Raw genomic sequence first — 23,219 nt, 5'->3', positions numbered from 1 at the left:
ATAGAATAGGCAACTGCTGATCCTCTGGATCATGGTGTACATGTAAGAGGCCTAGCCAGGTGCCTGATGAATCTGCTTGTACAGAGTCCTACGACCATCACACCAAGACCTTCAATGCACAAGCCTAACCAAGTGTATGGAGGAGTAGCGAGTGCTTAAGACCTACCATCCCCACTTCAGACCACCGAGGCAGAATCCAAAGGCTAGAACAAGTCCAGATGTTCAGTTCCTCAATGGTTGTAGCTTCTGCCACTTATTTATTAGTAAGATCTAATACCTCAGTGAGGGCACGTTTCTGTCAGGTTGATGTCCCTTAGCCTTTCTCCAACCAAGGAGTATCTACAAGGTAGTGCAGGCTACGGTTTTAAGATGCCCTATACTCACCTTACTCTGAGGGTTGCTACATCTTGATATTTTATAAGAGCTACCCCACTACAAATAGCCCCACCACATTGCCACCAGGCCCTCCCGTTGGGTACAGTTTACAGTCACACCCAGAACCAAAGTAGAGTAAGTAACTACAAAAACCCTAATAGGAATTTTTTTAATGGATTTTTGTTTAGTCAGCATATAAAAATATTTTTGTATTCAAAACCAGAGGATAAGAGCATATATTAATCACTACTATCATTCAGAAAAAAGTAAAATGCTATTTTTTGGAATAGTCTAGTAAAATAGACCTTCAGGTGGTGTAAATCAGCAGAAGTCCATGCACTGGACTGCATGCTTCCAAGACTGGACTAGGATTCTGGTTATGATTTACCAGACCAATGCATTCTAGACTCAAGGCACCTCTCGGTAGACAGGAGTCACCCCTCCATAACTGAGTAGCACCCCATCCAAAACTAATTTATTACAGTGCTTACCTCCTTGCACAGGGGCTGGGTAGTGGGGGCAGAGGACTGGCCAGGGACTGAGCCAAACCCCACATTTATCTCCTCCCACCTAGCTGATCACCTCACATCCCAGGGCACCCTCCAAAGGATCTTGCAGCACCTCTGGGTACCTCAGTGCCCTGGCTGACAATTGCTAATTTTTTAGTTTAGGATTTTTAAAAAGGAATCAATCCAGATATTAAACAAGAATTGTAGAGCAAAGTTATGTGTACAATTGTATTTGAACAGTCATTTTTTAAATGTATTATTTACATGTGATCATTTTAAAATTAATTTTCCTTGCTCAAATACATTCCTTTGCCCTATAATATTCAGTTATTTCTTGTCAATTATATTTGTTCTAATTGCATCTATTTCTTTACTTGCATTGGCCATGCTGTACATAGGTCTTCTTGGAGATAACATCAAGAGTGACAGATGAAAATATTCACAAATATCAAGAGCAATCCCGTCAATAGATTTACCTTGTTGAATGCATCCTTGTGCTTGATATTTTTTAAGGGGAATTGTTCCTGGAGCTGCAATTTCTTATTTATTGATATTAGGTTATAGTGAACCCTTGTATTGCCACCTGTAGCTAAGGCTGCCCAACCTGTCTATGTTTTCAGCTACATGTATGTATTTGCCAAACTAAGAGTTGCAATTTATTCTCCTTAGTATCTTCCTTGAGCAGTGTTTTCCCTCCCTCCCTCCACACCACCCTTTTCATTTTATATTTTGGAAAGTTTCAGCTAAAACAATACTTCAGCCACTTTTGAGAAAGATTTTGAAAGAAAAATGGCACGACATTTTCCCAAGTATTTTCCAACTACTTGGCTTAGAAAAATCTAATGCCTCCTTGTTTGGTGTTCCAACATACTTTTATAAGCATATTCATTGTATTTTATTTTTATATGTGGCAAAATAAGCATATACTGGCTTCCACAGTCCTCTCTAAGCAGGGGGATGGAATCCAGGAATCCTAAATTCAGTCCCTCTCGGGACTAAATTCCACTGCCAGGGAAATAAACCAGTATCCTGTCTCCCAGTAGGCCTCTCCTGCTTTAACCACTAAATGCTATCCTCCCTCAAGAGCCATGTACAGCACTCACAGGTCCTCCCCATTTGGGTGCTCTGAAGGAAGAGCCTTTATCTTCTGAGTTCTGCAGCAGAGCTCTAGATGTCCCAACTGGGATATTCCCCAAAACGGCTGTTCTGCTCACTACCTTGTGGGCTGGGCCAGCCTGGATTGCCTTGCTGGCACCATTCACCATCTCTCAGAGAAGCTCAGCTGATTTCCAAGAAATCCTGCAGTGTCCTAAAGGGTGGCTGGCTCTAGTCACAGGGTCACAAGGACCCCTCCTCCCCCCAGCCTCTCATCCCATGCCTGTTACTCACCATGCTCACTGCCCACATGCTCCACTGCCAGCCATTTTCATATGCAGAGCCATGCCTGGGGGGAGAGAATCAGGCCCCGCACTTTGGGAGACCCACAGACAGTACCGCACAGGCCCTGCTGCTACCACTGCCAGCTTCTGCAGGCAGTCGCCCACCTCCATTCCCCCTCTGCACCCTGGCCCTGCACAGGCTGATATGCCCTGAGCCCTGCACACCCCTAAAGACAGCTCTGTTTATATGGGCATGAGCACAAAACCCAGGGCCCAGTGCAGACAGCTGCCCACCCAGCTGTCCCAGAAATCCCAGGAATTAGAACATGTCCACACCACCACCCTAGTGAACAACTCTGCATCAGGGAAGCACCCTCCTCACAGTAACATTTTTGGCCCAGTCCCAGACTTGATGGGCACAACTGACCATGTAGGTTAAATTGATCTGACTGATCTGGGGCAATGGGGACAAGGAGGGCATGGGTGTATTAGGATACACAGGTCTGTGGGGCTAAGTTGAGGTAGCAGGAAGAAGCACAGAAGGATACCAAGTTGACAGGGTCCCTACAGTCTTCTGCTGGGATCCTTTCAGGTGCACAGTCTGACTGGAGTTGAGGGGACTGGAAGCAGGGGAGGAGGGAATAATAGACTGGCTATGCCCCTGGCACCAGTCTGGAACAGCAATTTTTCTGTCCTAGATAGCACAGACCCTCCACCCCACCCAGGTTTCCTGAAGGGCTGACTGATCTGTAGCATCATCCTTATTATCAATTGCAACCACCACAGCTGTTAACATGTTAACTGCAGAACTGTCTATCTCAGCAGGGGTACTCAGAGTCAGCTGTCCCCAAGCACCCTAACTGGGCTGATTTTGCTATATGACCTCCCTAAATGATGGAGATAAACAAACGGAGAAGAAAAAAAAAGAGGTCTCTGTGTAGATCCTAAATTAGAATTTACACCAGGGTGGGAAAAATACAGCCTGCGGGCCAGATACAGCCCACCAATTGTTTGGATCAGGCCCACATAAGCCCCTGCGGCACTCCACATGGCACTGAGTCCCACTGGGGACAGCCCATGCTGTGCTCCTGCCCACGCCCACAGGCCCCAGTCTGGGCCAATGCGCAGTTTACCAGCAGGGCTGCTGCTCCCAATATGGCTGCAGCCACCTGGGTGGTGCTTGGCTCCCTTTGCCTCCAGCAGCAGCTCCTCCTCCTGCTCCTGCCCCTGCCGCACCAATCCAGGCAGAAAGGAAACTTCAGCCAGACAGCTCCTGCCCCAGCATGTGGGGCTCCAGCTCTTGGCTGCCTTCCACTCACTCAGTCACCCATGCCAGGCAAGCAGAGTGGTGCAGCATGGTACAAGCTGTCCCAGGTGGGAGTAGGCAGGGCTCATCCCCATGCAGAATGCCATGGGGACAACCGCAGACTGCATCGCCCGGATGAGCTGTGCTGCATGCACCCCCTGCCCCCTCCCCTCATCCCTGGCCAGCTCCCAGGCCCTAGCACCCAGGCAGCGCTCCCCCCCAACACACACACCTCCTGCACCCTCTCACAGGGCAGAGGCAGGTAGGGAGCAGATCACAACTCTGTCCCAGGCCCCAGCCCCATGTTGTCAACACCCTGCAACTCCACCCCATGATCCTAGGCTTGCCTGCCCATCCCACTCCTGAACACCACTCCCTGCCCACCCACAGCAAAATCCCACATAGGGAGTTTTGGTGAGTTGTTACAGTATGGGGAGCAGTGGGCTCACCCAGTCTGCAATAACTCACCAAAGCTCCCTATATGGCTCCTGGGCCCAAATAACTGCCCGACCTTGATCTACACAGATAACCTGATCCCTGTGAAAAAAAATCTTTTATAATGCTTGTTTGACAGTTATTCTAATCAGGCTGGCTTGAGGGAAAAGCAATCCATGAAAGAGTCCCAGTACAGCTCAGTGTATGGTATCACACTTTTTCAGGAAAAAGTGTTTGGCAGTAAAATGCAAAATATTTTGTATTCCTGGCAGCTGTTGCACCTGCACGATAAAATTCATGATGCAGTTCCTGCATAGATGCCATCTGTGGTGCTGATCCTGGAATGGGATCTGTGCAGACACACCCTTGCAGCCCATTGCAGAATTTGAGTCTACAGTGCTGTGCAGATGCATGTGCCCTCTGGCATATCAATGTGCATCAAATCTGCAAAAGCATATAGTGGCACTGATCTTCAGTCAGGGCTGAAGAGCAGGACTCCCTGTATACCTCAGCCTCTGGTCTCCAGAGTTTCCAGAGGACAGCTGAATACACAGAGAAGTGCTGATTGGCTGTCTACCCTACTCTCTCCCCACAACCACCTCTGAGGATAGGGGAGAGCAGCAGAAAACTGTGAGATGCTGGATGACTGCTAGAGAGTGCAGATGTTTCAGAAGTGGCTCAAAATGCAACAATTTTTTCTTCTTCAAGGTTGCTTTTGAAGTACTGCTTTGGCCAAGAATGTCTGGCACGCTTCACAGACACTTAGCAGCTTCAAACAGTACCTAAGTCCAGGGCATCTCTCACAACAAGACTTCAGTTAGTCCTTTTGCACAGAGTTTGAACTCAATGGGGAAAACCTGCTCTGCATGTTCTCTGACAGCACCCATTCAGAAAACCTGCCCTGCATGTCCTCTGACAGCACCCATTCAGAGTTCACGTTGTGAGTTTTAAAGCAAGTTTTTAGTTCATTTTTGTGCCTTTTATTCTGTACCATAAATGTCAAAGCACAAGGCTGCACTCCTCAAAAATAATCATGTTAGCAAAGTTAACAAGGGCTGAGTTAGCTTAGACACTAAACTTCACAGATCAACTCCAACTGGAAAGGCAAAATGTTTTTAAAATCTTTGGAATTATGTGTATCCAATGAGACACACCATCCAAAACCACATTATGAAAACATTCCAGAAAATTAACACAGATTATGATATTAACAAAGAGAGGAAGCTCACGTGTTCTAGATGGATGTGTGCCTGACTGGCAATGTCATAAATTACATCTCTCACATTTTTCTCTTGATGGCATCTTATGAAATCCTCTTGTGAAACACCATGCTGAAAGCAAGGGGGGGCGGGGCGGGACAAAAAAACAAAACACCACAAATCTCACATTTCATCTTAACAAAAGTTTAAGAAAAACACAAAAATCTGGCAACCAGACTACCAACCCATATAAAATATCCTAAATGTTTATTACATGTTTTTTAAAGTTAGTCAATGGGAGGCAAACTCTAGGGAAGGAAGGGTATCAACTGAGTCTTTGAATAAACTGGATCTCTAAATATCTTCTAGTGAGTACGGATAACTGAGCTAGAATTTAAGTTTTGGAAATCTGTAATCAGTTACTTGTAGGCCAAGTTAAAAAGACAGACCACAAGAGGCTAGGCAGAAAAAAGAAAGAAAAATATCAGGGATGGTTACTGGGGAAAAAGAGGGTCCGTTTCATGAAGCAAGATACTGCCATATAGCTGGGCATGTATTACAAAATGTTACCATGTTTGAACAGTTACATGAAACTGTGCTAACTGACAACGCTGACCAAGTGTTCCTGCTTAATGCAGATCAGGACATGTTCAGCATCATGTTAGCTAACAAGTTTTTTCAACACTGTCCTTACTACACAATTCTGCTATGTTTGAACATGGGAACACAGAAACATGGATTGAAGTGGAACCAGAAAATTCTGATAGCTGCCAGGTTACTTTTTGTTTCTGCAACTTTCTGTCACTCAGTGGCATAATTAGGGGTGAGTAAGGAGGACACAAACCTCAGACACTAATTGGGGAGATGCCAGAACAGAAGCAGGAGATGCTGACGTGGCCACTGCTATTCTGCAACTCCGGCAGCTATAGGCTCCAGCTGTGTGAAGCAGGGGAAGGAGCCAGAGGACAAAGCCAGAGGACAAGGGCTCTAGGGTTTTGGCTACTATGAACTCTGGCAGAGCAGAGCAGGCAAAGGAGCTGGGGTGAAGGCAGGGTGTGCTAACCCACTGCTATCAAATGCCACTCTGAGCAAAGAAATAAAGCCCTTACTTTGGTGGCACCTATCGGTGGGGGAGGAGAAGGGAATAACTGGTTTAAGATTTAATTCCTTGGCTGGGGAGTACCTTCTCCCATACTTGCCTGGACCCTAAGGGTGAGGGTGGAAAGCAAATCTTTTAGCAAAACTGCTACTGGATTTAAGAAAAAAAAACCAAAAGAGCTAAAATAAACATAAATAAATCACTCTAATCTTACCTCCCAAAAGAAATAAAGCAAAAGGACAAATACCAGGTCTATGGCAGAGGGCACCTGGTAGGGAGACTAAGGCACAGAAAGTGAATATTCTCCTACTAAAAGGAAGCAGGAGATTGACACTTACTTTCTGATTTAGGAAGAAATCTCTCTATGAAGGTAATTAAACAACAGGTACACTAGAGGGGTTGTGGCATCTCCAACCTTGGAAGTTTTTAAGAGCAGATTAAATAGACACCCATCTAAGATGGTTTAGAGAAAAATGATCTTGCCTGAAGCAGGGTGTTGAACTAGTTGGCCTCCTGAGGTTCCTTCCAGACCTACTTTTCAATGATTCTGTAATCTAATAACATGTTCTTGTATCAAGAACTGAGAAGTACAGGTTAGAGGCAGTATATTGGTTGTTTCCAGTCAGTATTTTCTTACCAACATGCAAATGTCCATAGGGAGAAAAACCTTTCTTCTGTTGATGTGATATGGAGTTGCTCGCAAGCAGGTGACTATACCCTGTGCTTTCCCAATATGACTGGCTGCATGATCTGCATGGATGTCCCTCACACCTGTGTTTGCAGACATAAAAGTTATAAACTACATGTACTCAGGCTGCCCCACCATTAGTTAACATAGTAATGAGTCTTACGAAAGTCGCACAATTGTTTTTTGCTTAGGGCACAGGTAAACCTAAATCTTAAACAGTATTAGGTCTTGAAGCAATTTGTGAATACCTCAGAAGTGAAAGTTCTGAAGTAGCACAATGATTTTTTAATTCTGGAATGAAATCTCTTAACACTAGTTACATTTGACTTTTTGCATTAGCACTGCTGGTGCAACACAGCTGCACATGTTCAACCCCCTAGTACAACCCCCATACATCAGCACAGAAGCTGACTTGTGTTGGGGTACCTTACCCTAATGCACCAGTACAGCCACAAAACTAGAGAGTCCCTACTGCAGGCAGTGCCTATGATCAAAGACAACTTTTCAGAGAATGTTTTGAGTTTTTGGACATTCCATTTCCTACCAGAAAATCATCTGGACGAAAGACTCCTGGCCAGCAACAATACTAAGGCACAGAATCAATCCAGGGCAGGACCAACATTTTAAATAGCCCCTGGGTTAGAGGGTTGGCAACCTACGGCACTGGACTACCTCTGACCTGAACTGGGTCAATCCAGACCACAGCCTGAAAAGGTTGCCAACCCTTGCTTTAACTCATTAAAGAGGCTTTGTGGAAAGATGCAGTTAACAAGGAGAAAAAAGAAGATCCATGGAATTACAGACACGTCGGATTAACTTTGATACCTGAAAACTATTGGAACAAATTGATGGATAATTTTTAAAACCATAAAGGATAACAAGGTAATCAGAAAAAGCCAACAAGTTCATAACTTTGTTACAAATTTTATCAAACCATTCTAATTTCCCTCTTTCCTGGGATAAGCAGCCTAGCAGAGGGTAAGGAAGCAGTATATGAGGTATACATTAATTTTAGTAGGGCTTCTGACAGCCCCATCTTTCAGGTCTCATAAACAAACTACAGAAATATGCTCTAGCTCAAGGGCTGGCAACCTAATAGCAATGGTTAGCCAAATTAAGAAAGGTAAGTTTGAAGGCAGGCCACCGCTTGTGACCTGGCAGCTGCCACTGCTCCATGACTCCTCCCACCACCACCTTTACAAACCAATCTGGACCCTGCACCTTAAATTGCAAATGTCTAGTCTAGATGAAATTACTATAACATGGGTTTACAAGCAGTTGCAGGGGGGAAGGGGAAGGAGAAAGGACCTTATGGAGTAATTTTCAATGCCTCAGTGTCAAATTAAGAGGGCATTTCAAGTGGGATCCAACAGAGATCTGCTTTGGGTCCAATACTGTTTGAAATTTTCATTAAGAATTTGGAGATTGGACTAAAGAGTACATTTCTATTATTCATAGATAAAGTCAAACTGGGAAGGGAAAGGAGGGGGGTTGCACACACTCTGGTAGACAGGATTTAAATTCAGATAATTCTGGCTAAACAGTAGAAATAGTGCAAGATTAATAACAACATGAAGCAAGAATATTCACTTTAAAAGGGCACAGAAACTGGATAGAGTCCAGTGGGGAGAAACTTCCCTACAATGTAACATTGCAAAATTATACATAAGGTACTAATGTAACTAGTCTAATTTAGATACACCTGTTTTCAATGAGGTCTTGTTCAAATTCATAATTATTTTATTATTGTAATTGCTACATATCTGGATTTGGGAGGGAGAGACCCTGAGTCCTAAGGGAGAAGGCTGGGCTTCTACTTTTGCCAAATTCACCTGAAATAACATAGCTGGTAAAGGGAGGGGAGAGGAAGGAAGGAATTCCAAGACCAACATGAACAATCTAGAATTCTCTAAAATATGATCTAATTAAAATAGGGAAGTCAGACTATCAGGAAGATCTTTTCCCAAAACATGGGGTAGACTCTTACTAGCAGTGCTAGAAGTATAGGTTCTAATAGTTCAGGATTCAAGAACTATCTGGGTAGTCCTCACTTTATTGCTTCCTATTTACACAAAGGTCCACTGTGTTCAGCAATATACAGACAGACACAGTCTAAACCACAAAGCCCTTACAATCTTCACTGCCTTTTCCTTTTTTAAATAACTACACTTCTGTTTCAATGACTAAGAGACTATGCAGTTAGCCTACACTTTGGAGTTTAATTTATGTTTATACTCACTGCAGTTACATTTAAGTAAGATACGCATGTTTATGCTGTCTGCACTAAATTCAATTTCAATTTCAAAGATTAAAGGACAAATTTTGCAAAGCATTAAAGGATCCAGATGTGCAGGCACACGCAGTTTGTGGCACCACAAACCTACTTGCCATGCCACAAGTGCAAGTGTTGCACATTAAATCATGTCCCACACTGCTAATTTACAGCATGGGGGCAAAACTTGGGGGATTTCCCAACAGCATACAAAAAAACCCCTAAAAAAAAAAGAAAGGAGGACCCAAAGCACATCAAAGTGCAGTGTGCCAGGACAAACGTGGAGTACGCCCTGTGCTGCTTGATCCCGTCTCCATGTGCCACTTCCAAGCTGGCTGGGGCACAGGGTGTGTCAGCATAGAGGCTGCCTGCTGTCTACCCCGCAGTGAGGCACCCTGTACCCCAGCCAGCCCCCCTGCAGTATGTGAAGCAGCAGGACAATGTGTCCCGCTGTGCAAACCACATGAGCAGGAGCATGCACTGCAGCACAAAGTAGCGGCACAAATACTGCTGCAAACACGCCCCTGCTCATGGGGACATGGCCAAATCATGCTTCCACTACAGCAAACCTTTGGGTTTAGTGAAAGCAGAATCAAGCTAAATGCTCAGCACTTACAAAAGTCCACCATTATTTCATAAATGTAGAAGCAATAATAGTGGAGCTGATAAACTCTTAGTAAAAATAAGGAAGCACATACCCAGCATTTCCAATGTGAGATATAAGAGAGCGCTCTGAGTGTTCTCAGCATAAGTTTCAAGCTCTTGGATGTTACGATATGCTCTATCATCCAAATTTTTTTCCTGTAGTTGGACCATGGAACATGAATGAGGATGAATCTACATTCCAGTGTAAGTATAGGCCATTTGATTCAATAAGCAAATCAACATAGCCCCTCATTACTATGTAGGTAACAAAGGTAATGTACACAAGGAAGTGTAAAGAGGATACACATATACATGCAGTCATAACATTAAAGTACATGTTTAACAACATGTCTGACCACAACCAGATACAGTTAATGTAGACACCACAATTTCTGTGGATTTAAATTCCCCTTCTGCAATGCTGAAGTAACAAGAAAACAGCTATAATTATTTATGCAAAGTTGCCTCAGAATCATAACCTTAGTTTTATGAAGATACTATACAGCATATTTACACCAACTGTATCAGTAACTGAGGTTTCCATCTCATTGAGATAATACTGCAGATGAGAGAATGGTCCTCTGCTGTGATGTTTAAAATGCTTTCACAGCAGGTACACACCAGCGACTAAGACACAAGGATGGGACTTGAAAACAGGATTCAATTGCCTGATTCACTAGAGGCTCCCTGTGTGACCCTGTGCCAATCACTTGTCTCCATGTGCCTTAGTTCCCAATGGGCATGTCTACACGTTGCCCTACAGTGACACTGTTACTGTACCATGCTTTAGTACTTCCTTTTCGAAGTACTAAAGCACGGCACAGTAACTGCCTATACCGTGCTGTACACACGGCACATGGTTATCTCTAACAGCTACTTCGTTGTAGTGGCGTACTATCGCAGGGGAGCTCGCCGCTATGGTAAAGTAGCTGCTGGTCATGTGTAGATACCCCGGACGCTACTTTGCCATAATGCATCGCTGCAGCAACGTAGCGTCACGTGTAGATACGCCCTGTATGTCCTATAGGAAATATAGTTCTTCCCTTCCTCTCCTATGAGTTCTGGGAATAAAAACATTAAAGATTATTAGCTGCTCAGATACTCCAGTAAAAATGGTAGTCAGGTGAATACCAAGATATATGTAATCTGAAATCCTGACATTTGAGCTGAGTCTGCATCTTGCCTTAGTACAAAACTATACAAAAATGTTCTAAATTAATTTCTAAAAGCCAACTGGATATGAGCAGACAGTAAGAGGGTATAAGTATACAGTAAAATAATGATTTTAAAAAACTATCTAAAAAGAGTTTTTAACTTCGACTTCTCAAGAGTTTCATGAAATTGTATCTCTTGGAATCCTACAGTGGATACGGACTGACGGTCTAATTTCTAGGGCAAAACTCTCTAGGGCTGACACAAAGTCTAAGCACAACTTAAGACCTTGGTACCCTAGATGTAATCACTCCAGGTGAAGACTGAGACTTAATTACATGGTGGCCTTGGAAAGCACACAGTGATATTGTACAAAAAAAATTAAGAGTTTCCAGAGCTGTCATCCTCCATCCTTTCATGAATGCTATTTTTTAAAACAAAACATGGTGTTTTGTCCTCCCATGCTGGCCAAAAAGACAGGTGACATATTAAAATGGAGTTGTGAGGAGTGGCCTTTTTTAACCAAGGGAGAAATTTAAGAAAGTATAGGATGCCAGGGCAGAGGGCAAATAAGGCCCTGCTACACATTCACATTAAAGATGGATAGAAACCAGCCATAGAGCTGTTACACTTTTCAAACACTAATCTTATAGGCTAGTTGGCTCTTTTTGTATCTGGACAGTCATTTTTATCACATGATAATTATTTCACATGTGTGGCTGGTATAAATGTATTTTGTGCAATTAACCAAGTATTCCATCATATGTAATGGGTAGAGGGCCCTACTACTGAAAGGGTTGAATACTACTATGCGGAAAAGAAAAGAACTATTTTGGTTAGATACATACGATTAACAAAAATCAAATAGGACAGAAAAACTTCAAATACACACAGCAGACGAGAATTACTTACTCGTTCATCAATGATCTTCATAAGCCACATTTTAGTCAACTGATGTTTTTTGACAGCCTGGAAATGATCAGAAACCTCTGTTACAGTTTAGAAAATTACACCCTTAATCACAACTTGTCATAATTTTCAAATTTTTGTTTTATAAAAATGATTTTTTTGGTTATTAAGAGTCAGATTTGGTTTGCACAGTATTGATTAAGTAAAGTCAAGAAGGAAAAATAAGGTAGTGACAGGTCAATGGAAAAGTTTAAAGAAAACTGCTCCTCCATTCTAAAACTTTTCAACTGAAGTCTCTCCTTCCTACAACTGCTGAAATAAAGCAGAATCTGAAAATCAAACCTATTAGGCAAATGAAAGAGAAAGCATAAATACTTATTTTAAAATGTAATTTAAAGTCTCCACATTTTACTCATTACAATCCCACAAAATGTTTACAAAACACTTTGTTCTCTTTGAAAAAGAGAGTATCATTTCTTAAGATACGCAATAAAGAAAAAGATTTTACATGTGAATCTTCAGAACAAATGTGTGTGTACTATGTATCAGAGGTGTCACACTCAAATGAGTTAGTGGACTGCAGCCACTCGGCAAGGCTTCAGGCCATGGCTGCCAGAGCTGTTGCATCAGTGCCAGTAGTTGTTCAACCCCAGACATCACAGCTCCCAGAACTGCTATGTCAGCACAGCCAGCATGTGGGAGCTCACAAAACTGCCACTCGCTGCCAATACGTATGCTAAAATGCAGTGAAAAGCTGGAAATCATATGCCAGATGGCTATCAAAAGCCTAGCAATTATATTAACTAAGGAAGTTCCTTCAATTGGTCTATAACACCAGGTCTGAGGGCTATCCATGAACTTGGACTGCTTTTTCAAACTATTCTTTGTGTACTGCCTGCACTAATGATTTTATCTGTCTAACCACCTGTCTTTTTCAGCAATTACTTTCTATGAAGACCGAGTCATGCAAAAGTAGAATCATCCCTGGTGTGTGCAGACATATAGGAGGTAAAGTCGCAAATTCAGGAATTAGGAAGAGTGCACCGTGACAGCATAATCCAATGACACTGTCCATTTGCCTCAATATTCCTACCCTTCACCAGAGCAGATGGAGCTTTCACAAAATGCTTTTAATCTTTTGAAGATCTGGTTCACTGGCTTGTTTGAAAATCAAATCTGTTTAGAATGTTTCATGCATTTGCTAACTTCCAGAGAAGCCAGGAATGAGAGCAGCTCTTGTTGCAGGAACCAGGTAAGTTCCCTCCTCTACTACATTCCCAAATTGATTTGCAATTTGGAAAGAGCAGCAGGATGACTGACAGCAGGCCTACCCATATGTGCATCATGTATGTATTTTTATCAATGTGACATTTGTGAGACTTACTCTCACAAAAGAAATCCCTTTTTTATACAGGTCACACCCCAACAATGAAGAGAGTTAGGAAGACCACATTTGGACATGTTCAAAGCCACTGAAGCTACTCAATTCACACAACCACACAGAAGGGAAGCTTTGGAAAGGAAAAAAAGAGTTAGGCTTTGCTAGAGGAAGTCCCTTCCTGGAAAGAAGACAAAGACTTCTTTGGGCAAACAAAGAAACTCGCTTGTTCCTGGGCAGTCTGCCATGTACTGGAACAGCGACAGAAAGCAAATAAGAGGCAAAAAGGTGCATACAGACTACCATGGAAGGTTACCAATACAAAATATTAACCTTTACAAGGGCCCCTAGTCTGCCCTAGTGGAACTATGAATCTACCGTCTATTACTAAAGTCTAATATGTCCACCAGCTTTCATTTTAACAGGAAGGGTGGGGGATGGGGCTGGACAGAGGGGCAGTTCAGGAAGGGTTCAGTGCAGGCAGATTCATTCCCCATGACCCAACAGGCAAACATCTGTTGGGTTGGGGGGTGCTCTAACTCTTGGCATTTTGGGTACAGACAAAAGTGCAGCTCCCAGCTGTGATTGAGAGTGATTTCCTGCACCATTTTAAATGTGTTAAAATGGTGCCTTGAGATACTTTCAAGGGTGCCCCAGGATGACACACAATGTTAGCACTGTTAGGTCTGAAAACGCAATTCACAAGATAAACAATAGATTTCAAATAAGAATCCATAGCATTAAAAACATTCTGACCTATTGTGGTCTTTTGAGCTGCTTGCAACAGAGAAATTGCTCTATTCTTTTTCTGTAGTCAAAAAATTAGTTAACACTAAGATTTGGCATTTTCTGAGGGGTGTATCAAGTTTAATGAGGTGTGCTTCAAATCTAAAAAAGGTTGAGAACCACTGTGTTAGAGCTTTGCTGTGGCTAACACACATGTATTTCATTTGAGTCCAAGGCATCCAAGAATTGCACTGGATCTCTTACAGGTGAGACAAGCAGAAATTTGTCTTTGTTTTATTTCTTAGCACTGCAAGTGGTTTCTCTTTCTTAAGAAAGCACTTTCTGTCATTGAAATATGATTGTAAGTATAATTTAAATGCAACTGTTGATAGACAGAAACACGTGCTTGGTTGTAACCCTGAAGTAAACATATACAAGAAGGGGCCATCAACCCAGCAATGCCGAAAATCACAAGTATGAGATTTTGAAAGTGCTCTGATCCATCCCAAGAGACAAAGCAGACTGCAGATGTGGAATCCGTTTCTCTAACAAGACTTGTAGTGTGGCAACTCCAATTCCAGCGTGTTTCCCTATTCTCTTGGCTGCCAGGTATGTCAGAGGTGGATGGCTCCTTGGATGGAGAGTCCAAGATACAGTGTCCATTTTTCTGTAGCAACATTTACTGGATTATCAGTAACCTGACTTTCCCTAGGCAAATGAGGCTTTCCGCTGCCTGATTAGCTGCTTGGATCTAGAGAGGTTATGTCCCCTGGATGGGAAGAGGCATGAAGAGCCTCATCAGAGCCAAGGTCACTGGTAGCCTCTTTCCTGGTCTCTCAGCTTAGAGATCTTGATACAGTTACCCTGTGATCTCTCTTAGGGATCAGTCTCTGGTCTTAAAACAACCTGTCCCAGCTGGAAGTCAGAGCTACATAGAAGCATGACAGCATCCAGCAAAGGTCTGTTACACCTGTGTGAAGTACAGGCATTCATCTACCCTCTGAAATAGTGGGGTCCCAACTACAGTGAACAGGTTTGATTAACAGATTTTTATGTCCTCAATCACAGCCAGTGAATGTGCTAAACTGCAGGTATGCTGGTGTACAGAGTTCTAGTGCTAGCATAAAGTTGCACAGGAGGTGTCTTGGAGAAGGTGTATGAAAATCAATAGGCAAATTCATACCACAACTTTCCACATAACTCAGCATACAAAGCAGAATGATGCTTTGGGCAAGGTCCATTATCCCCTATCCAGCTCATTAGGGAGTCACAACTTTGAAAAGCCACATATTGTACATTACAGTTGTAGCTGTTAAGCATGTTCTACTTTCTGTATTAGTCTCTATGCTCAAACTAATTTGCCTTCCTTCAGCGCCTAATCTCCTTTTAGGAAGGACTGGCTCAGGCAACTTAATTTAAAAACTCTAGCTCGTACCAATTTTATACTCGTCACTAACTATTTTGTCCTTCGGTGGCTAGAAGTCAAATTCTCTAATCAACAGTGTCCCAACTAACAGCTACACTTTCCTAGTAACTCCTCCCTAGGTATCAGCCTCATCAGTGTCCAACCTTGCCTGTTTGGCTTCTAAACTGTTCTCAGTATCCCACCCATCCCTATTGTCCATTATCTGTATAATACAAAACAGAGCTAGAAGGCAGCAAAATACATATAAAACTGCAAACTTTTAAAAAGAAAAGAATCATTCAAGTTGATTTTTGGAAATGGAACACATATCTTACTTTCCATAGTTCTATAGCAACCGGTTGATGAGGTGGGTTATCACAGTATATATCTTCCACAGCTTTCCTCCAAAACTGCATTCGCATCAAACCTGTAGTCTTCTGTGTTATAGAATCTTTAATCTGGAAAACAAGTATAATGTGAAATTTTAGTCTTCCGTTCAGACCTTAGCAAGGGCACTCTATGCCCAAAAACTTGTCCAACTGCTGTCCCAAGTCAACAGTGGGTCCAATAAAAATATTACAAAAATCTCTGCCTCCTGGAGGAATTTATCTTATTACAAAAAAAACAGACAAAAGATTTTGAGAAAAATAATTCATTAAAGATGGTGCTTGGTTTTCTGTAAAATTGGTCTTTAAACATCTTCCAAGTCATATCCACTACATTTACTGACTGCTAAATCTGCTGTGCCATGGAGCACACGTAGGTGTTACCATACAATACCTATACTATAACAATGCCCAAGGCTCCTATTTGGAAACACTGCATTTAGAAAAGTCATTTTCCCCAACAAAATGACAGTCTAAATATATGTAAAACATGTGGGAGAAAAAAATCCCAACATATTCCATATAATTTTTCTGATGTATAAATGTGCTTTTTCACAACTCCAATGGGAAGCCACTAAAGCACTGAAGGCTTTCATAATTGGGCCCAAATCTCAACTGCTGAAGAAAACAAATTTGATACTGACATTCCCTATCAACAAGACTGCCAGCCAAGCTGCAATGCCAGATTTCAATTATGTGTGTTAATGTGTAAAGCAGAATGTTAAATCATTTGCCGCCCAGCTCCTGTAAGCCTACATCTGTAAGATTCTAAATGCCTACCCAAAGATGCTGACTTGATCTCCACCATAGGAACTGCAGACAGTTGGCTAAACATAGCCTTATTTTCAAGCCCATGAAAATGAACTGGAGCTGCAAGCGGAAGCTTTCAAGACAGAGGAATTAAGTCCTGGCCCCTCTAAAGCCAATGTCAAAACCCAGTGGGTAAAACAACAGAGATGGGGTTTTGCCCCTGAACATAGCATGCCAAGTGCTTGTGAGCTGTGTTATTTTTAAATATTTCTCCAGGTGTTTTATAAGCTAAATTTCCTGACACTGCTGATTTTAAGTTTAAGCAGTTCAAGAGGATATGCTACAGTTTAATGTTATAGCATTTGACTTTTTTGCATTTGACAGGCATTATCAGTCTCTTGCTAGCTGTGTGGTGTTCTAACAAGCTTAATAACTACTAATTATCATTAAAGATAAGTTGTTCCCCAAAGCCAGTGTCTTAGAGAAACAGAAATATTTCACAAAGAGGAGCTAACGTATTGCCCAAATCTTCCTATACATTAAAGCAACCTTTTAATTTATGTTTCAGTTTAGTCACTCTCTAACAAAACACCAGATCACATGTAAAAAACTCAAATAACCTGAACAAGCTATTAAATACTAATTTCAAAAGACAAGTGTATTACACTTGTATTTATTTTACCAATTCTTAGATTTGTGTGTTGTTTCAATCACTGAGATTATAGACAAGTGAAATTATGCTGAGCCAACAGGAAAAAATTTAGTATTTTTAAGCTGATTTCCTGCAGCTATTTTAAGTGTTTATCCATTAAGTGGAAACTAAACCATGGCAAATTAGCAGCCATTTTGTTCCAGTTTAAGCTGTCCCAGTTAGCCTCATTTACTGTAGGACAGGAGCACACACGAAACACTTGATATATGAAACACAAAGGGCCAGATGATGTGCACTCAAGAGCAGCAATCTCTACCCAACTCCCCTGTTTTATATGCCTGTAGCCCAGGGGTAGGCAAAATGCGGCCCACTGGGTGGATGCAGCCAGCCAAGCCATTCTGTCTGACCCGTGGGACCCCCAAAAAATTTAGAAAATTAATATTTATCTGCCCCTGGCTGCCTTTCACACGGCCCTCGATAGCTGGCCAAAACTCCACCCAAAATAATTGCCTGCCCCTGCTGTAGCCTGATACAAAATACACATTTCAAGGGTTCAACATGTCATTCTTCTGATTCCTAAATTTTTCTCCTTATTACATGAGATGAGGTTAAGCCATAAAATCTGCATCCGGATTTCAAATCTACAAAATTTTTGTCCTGGCCCAGTTCTGCTTTCTGCTGACACAGAAGTCTGCCACTCAGCCCAGAGGGACATTAACCTCACAGAACAGGCAAGGTTCCCACTTCTATTTTAGCAAGGGCAGCATTAAATTCTACCATCCATTTGCCAAGAGACCTGGCAGTAAAGCCCAACATGGAATTGTACTTAATCAACACATCCCCTTGGCTTTTCTAGTTGGGTCTTTCTGGCAAGCATTACTCACTCTTGTGGGCTCTGGCTACATTGCAGAGAGACTACAATCACTCTTTTTTATTATTTATTTAATTGCAAACTTCTCTCCTGGCAGATTTGTTGTTACTTAGTCTCTGCCAAGCTGGGAACAAACCTATCCTCAAGATTTCTGGTTTGACCCTTTACAGATCAGAGGCAGCTGCACAGTTCAAAACCAAGCACAGATTCCAAGCACCCACAGTCTCTCTCCAGGGGCATTTGGAGTTGGAGGTTTATGTTGAAGTATTTGGTCATTACTCTTTGCAACATGAAACTTTAATCACAGCATATAACACTTCTCTGTAGCACAGTTTAAGAGTCTTGAACTTCTTACTTTCTATTTCAATACCTGCCTGAGCCAGTTCCACATTAAAGGCTCTCAGTGCAAAAGCAGAAGTGCGGGATTCTGCAGGCAACAGTAGCGAACACAGAAACCCTTCATAGTCACGTTTCCTATAAACGACAAATGAAAAAAAATATACCTTGAGTGTATAACTGTATGTAAATTGGGGATTCAACTGGCTAGCACTCCATTCTTTCTAAAACAACAGGCAGCAGTTTCTTCAACTAGGATTGGCCAGATTTGCTTTTATTTAAAAAACAAACATTAAAAACACCACACTGTATTCACTCCCATGGGTGAAGGTGTATATCGTTTGAACACCCTCTGCACCAGAGGGAGGAGCTACAGATCTTTCAGGATCAAATCTTAATGTATTTGTACAAAGTCAGAAAGCAATTCTGTGGCAGTGCTGGAAACAAAATCCAGACCTCCCAATTTCTAGTCTCATTTTCTAATCATGAAACCACACTCAGAGTTAATGCATCTCACAACACTTTCTTTGGCAGCTGGCAGAAGAACACTTGCTTAACCAGCAGAATTCTCATTTGCTGGCAACACGACAGTATAAAGGTTCCCAGATGCAGAGTTCATGCTGCTGATTTAGAGGCATCTACACTTCTTTGCCACTTGGGTGTGCCATTAAATTAGAAACAACTACAGTGTACAAACCTTTATCTGAAAACGCAGAAGCCAACAAAGCAATTCTTACTAAAAGCAGTACTCAAAACAGCCTGGATAAGTAAGCTGCCATTTTTAATACTTTGTCTATTTTCCAAGAGCTTAAAAATCAGTTATATCTGTATTAGAATGAAATCTGACATTCAAAAGCCCAGCCTCTAACACTGAGAGATTATTAGGCACAACCTAAATTTACTCAGTCATATGAAGTGCTGATTTTTTCCTCTGTTTTTAGTTATATTTATATATTTGTTTCATAGAAAGGCTTAACAAAAATAATTTGGCAAGCCATTGTCATTCAGGTTATTTTAGTGTCCGGCAAAAAAGAAAATGATATTTTCAGAGTCAAATTGTTTGGGTAAAAATAGCAGCAAGCAATTTTTGAGTGTTTTCAGAAGAGTGTTCCAAAAGTGATTTGGACAGCTACTTCCTCAACCCATCTTAAAACCTTACTGAAAGCCCAATGAAGCTAAAGAAAGATTCCTCTTAATTTCAGAGGGCTTAAAAGTATATTTCAGAGCTAAAAACAAATCTTATTCATTTAAGACATTTTAAAGAAATATCAGTAACTTGAAGGCTCTTCTGTAATTTGTGTTTAAAAATGAAGTACATGCTAGTGTATCCACCCTTGCCAGTGTCTGCAGTTTTGTAGTCACATTTTCCTCTTTTAAATTATTCTCCCCTTTGTTCCTATGTGAAAGTTCCACTAACCAACAGAGGAAACAAAGTGACAAAGGATAAACAACTACACAGAGCACCCAGTTGGAAAAACAGAGATTTTTTTTCCTCCCTCCAATAACTTTCAGCCCTATTAAGCCTGGGTTTTGCTTGAAGCAAGAAGGAAGTTAAAAATTATTCCAGCAGAAATGCCATTTTTAAGCTGACAGCCCTCTTTCTGGATTTCACTACAGGGGTGAACAAAGTTTCAATAGTTTCAGTGGCACCCACTGTCTTAATTTTAAAAGTTCTCACTGCTTTTAATCAAGTTCTGCCTCAGCTCTTAGCATCTGAAGAAAGATGTCCTGCCTGAGGATAAAATGTAAGGGCTTTACCATATGTGTTACAGTATCCTACCACCCCTCAAACTGAGGACGGATTTCAAAGGTGAGCAGAAAAATAAAAATATGTTTTTAAAAAATGGGATCCATGTATTCTTTTTTAAGTATTATAAAGAAGTTTGGAAAGATCTTTTAACTGTATTTTTTCAAATTACAAATCCATCCAGGAAATGTCTTGAAAAACATGATAATGATTGGAGAGCCGTGAAGATGGTATCAACATAGAAGCAAGAGCATGAAAATTGTTAGAGGGAAAGGTAATTTTAGTCAAACAACTCTTACTTATTTTCATTAACAGTGATATAACATCAAGAAGTAATTATCATTTTGGAGAAAGGATATCTTAGTTTTAGCAACATGCCATGACAGGATGTATATTAGGAGGCTACTGATGTACATGTCAGATCACTGAGGCCTCTCCTACAATGACCCAAGAAATTCAGTAACAGGCTATTCTGGAGCAGTTTGTGACTAATTAGAGTATGGTTCCTTCAATTTTACATTTAATTTAACAAATAAAAAAAGAAGAACAGTTTTGCAAATCTTATACAATGAATCCTTTCACTATGGCTCAGAAGCCAGTAGCTCAAAATAAATGATGAAGATAGCATAAAAAGATATTTATATCTCATAGCCTTTGGCCTGCTAATCTGAATCCACTTGTCTATAACCTTTGTCTAACCTTCATCTCCCCTTCTAGAAATGAAAAGGCTCCCTGAACAATTTGAATCCTTTTGCTTTCCTTGCTGTTCCCAGAAGCCCAGCTGCCCTATCAACTTGCTTAACAGCATCTTTTTAACTTTTTTGTTTTATGAAAAGGTGACTGTTCCTGGTAAGTTACACATCTGCCCCAAAGCCCTGGGTAAAAGTTGGATCATGAAGTGCAGACAGCTGACACTAGCTTTTTATACTAGTGCCAGCTTAAAGCATCTGAAGAGGCCTGCCACTCTTCAAGTGGCACTTTGGGCAACAATTAAAACTCTCATATGCTCTCTTTCTGAGCAACCCCTCCTCCAAGATCCTCCTCTCTTCCCCCTTATCAGCACTGTGCTCTTACCTTTACACATTTCAAGTGAGAGTCTGGAAAAGACTATTTTGTTCCATTAGAGCAAACAAATACAACTTGTGGAAAACACTTTCTTTGGCTGCAACCTGAGACTTAACCGCCCCTCCATTTTTATTTTGGGCTCCTCAAGCTGGGGAAGCTACTAATGGGCTGCTGAACACTGTAATATCCAAGCTGAAATTTCCATCTCAGAAAATTGGCATGAGAGAACTCAGACAACCCTGTTACTGAAAATGGGGGGAGAGGTTGGGGGAGATTTTTTTAAATAAAGAAACACCTGTTTCACTTCAGGTCCAGATGCTTGCTTGAACTCTCTGCCCTAGTACTTTATTTCAAGGGGTTCTTCCTGCAAGCGAAGTGACGTGAAGTGACACTAAAATCTGATAACCAGTTTCTTTCACACACAAAGACAGTGCAAAAACCCTTGCATGCCATGGTTTCCAAAGGAAAGCAGCTGAGAGACAGCCAAGGAGGAGAAACTAGATGGACTACAACAGGAGTGCCCAACCTGCAGCCTGCTGGCCAAATGTGGTCCACAGAACCATCGCTTCTGACTAGGGGCGCACCGATAGAGGTTTTTTGGGCCGATACCGATGGGCAGATTGGTTTTTTGGGCCGATACTGATGCTCAACTCAGGGTGGCACCGGGCTTTTCTCAGCAGGGGGCTGGGCTGGGCTGCACTGGGGGTGGCGGCACTCGGAGAAGGGGTTGGGGAGGTGCAGCCCCTCGCTTGTATCCCCCCCTCAGCACTGCGGCTGCCCACCCTGAGTTGAGCACCTTTCCAACCCCTCTGCTGGGAAGAGCTCAGCACCACCCCAGCCCCAACCTACAGCGGCAACCCACCCTCACCCCATGTGCAGAAGTGGGGGCACACCCCCCCATGCCCTCCTGGGGTGTGCAGAGCAGCGAGAGCTGCCCATCCTCCCCACACCCCCCAAATGAGCCACTCACAGCTCCGTCCCATGCCCCACCCCAGCTGTGCAACTCCTGCTCCCCTCACTGCTTGGGTCTTGATCTGTGCCCCCCTTCCCTCACAACAGACTTACTAGCCAGACCCAGCTGCTCTCCATGCTGCATGCTGTGCTCCTGGCCACCTGTGTGCTGTGCTGTGGCTGTGCACATGCACGAGGAATTTATTGGTCACACTGTCAGCCACATCAGCCAAAAAAAGGCAGACTACCGATACTGTCAATTTTTCTTATAGTTGTGCTGATCTGATATGGGACCAATGTATTAGTGCACCTCAACCTCTGACCTGCAGGGCTCCCTGGGGATAAGGAAAAGTGGCAGTGGGGGAGCAGCAGCCATTAGCATAGCCACCCTCTCCCTCGCCAAATCCCCAAAACCCAGCTCCGCATGCCTAACCAGGGCCAGGCCATGCCTCCCCGACTCCTCTGGCGCCAAGCTGGGGGCCAGGCTCGTGCTGGTTTCCTGCCTTGCACACAGGCGGATGGTGCCGCTGTGCTGGGCCTGGGCGCTCGATACAAACCGCTGTCCAGCCCATAGTTGGACCTGGTGCTGCCCATCCACCTGCTGGGGGGAAAGGGGCTACAGCATTTGAAGAGTTCTTCCATAGATTTCACAGCCATTTCGGCTGGAAGGGACCTTGGAAGATCACTGAGTCCAGCCCCCCACCCCAAAGGGCAGGAAGTCAGCTGGTGTCACAGGATCCCAGCACAATAAACACCCAAATGTCTCTTGAAGACATTCGGAGCAGGTGCTTGAACCACCTCTGGCAGCAGCCTATTCCAGACCTTGGGGGCTCCGACAGTAAAGAAGTTCTTCCTTATGTGCAGCCTGAAACCATTATGGAGGAGTTTGTGACCGTTCGACCTTGTCATCCCTTGGGGGGCTCTGGTGAACAGATCCTGGTCAGCACCCTGACAAACTTATAGGTGGCCCCCAGATCACCCACT

General features: G+C 42.7%; 1 protein-coding gene across 4 annotated transcripts in view; it reads right to left on the bottom strand.

Moving 5' to 3' along the window:
- Positions 1-20,577, bottom strand: part of NDUFAF6 (NADH:ubiquinone oxidoreductase complex assembly factor 6) — a 23,273-nt gene extending 2,696 nt beyond the window's left edge. The window contains exons 1-7 of one of the 4 annotated variants that reach the window (XM_019527957.1): positions 20,374-20,577; positions 18,507-18,610; positions 15,813-15,935; positions 11,972-12,028; positions 9,961-10,099; positions 6,940-7,073; positions 5,234-5,335 (exon numbers count right to left, since the gene is read on the bottom strand). In XM_019527957.1, coding sequence (XP_019383502.1) covers positions 5,234-5,335; positions 6,940-7,073; positions 9,961-10,099; positions 11,972-12,028; positions 15,813-15,935; positions 18,507-18,527 — 576 coding nt within the window. In that variant the 5' untranslated portion in view covers positions 18,528-18,610; positions 20,374-20,577. Of the gene's footprint in view, positions 1-5,233; positions 5,336-6,939; positions 7,074-9,960; positions 10,100-11,971; positions 12,029-15,812; positions 15,936-18,506; positions 18,611-20,126; positions 20,306-20,373 lie in introns of those variants that run through there. The other 3 variants (XM_019527959.1, XM_019527956.1, XM_019527958.1) reach the window with 3 other exon arrangements.
- Positions 20,578-23,219: the final 2,642 nt, after the last annotated feature.

Source organism: Gavialis gangeticus, unplaced genomic scaffold (genome assembly GCF_001723915.1).
Source record: "Gavialis gangeticus isolate Ggan-Ray unplaced genomic scaffold, GavGan_comp1, whole genome shotgun sequence".
NCBI lineage: Eukaryota > Metazoa > Chordata > Crocodylia > Gavialidae > Gavialis > Gavialis gangeticus.
Note: the sequence above shows the minus strand (reverse complement) of the source record. Positions and strands in the feature narration are given on the sequence as shown.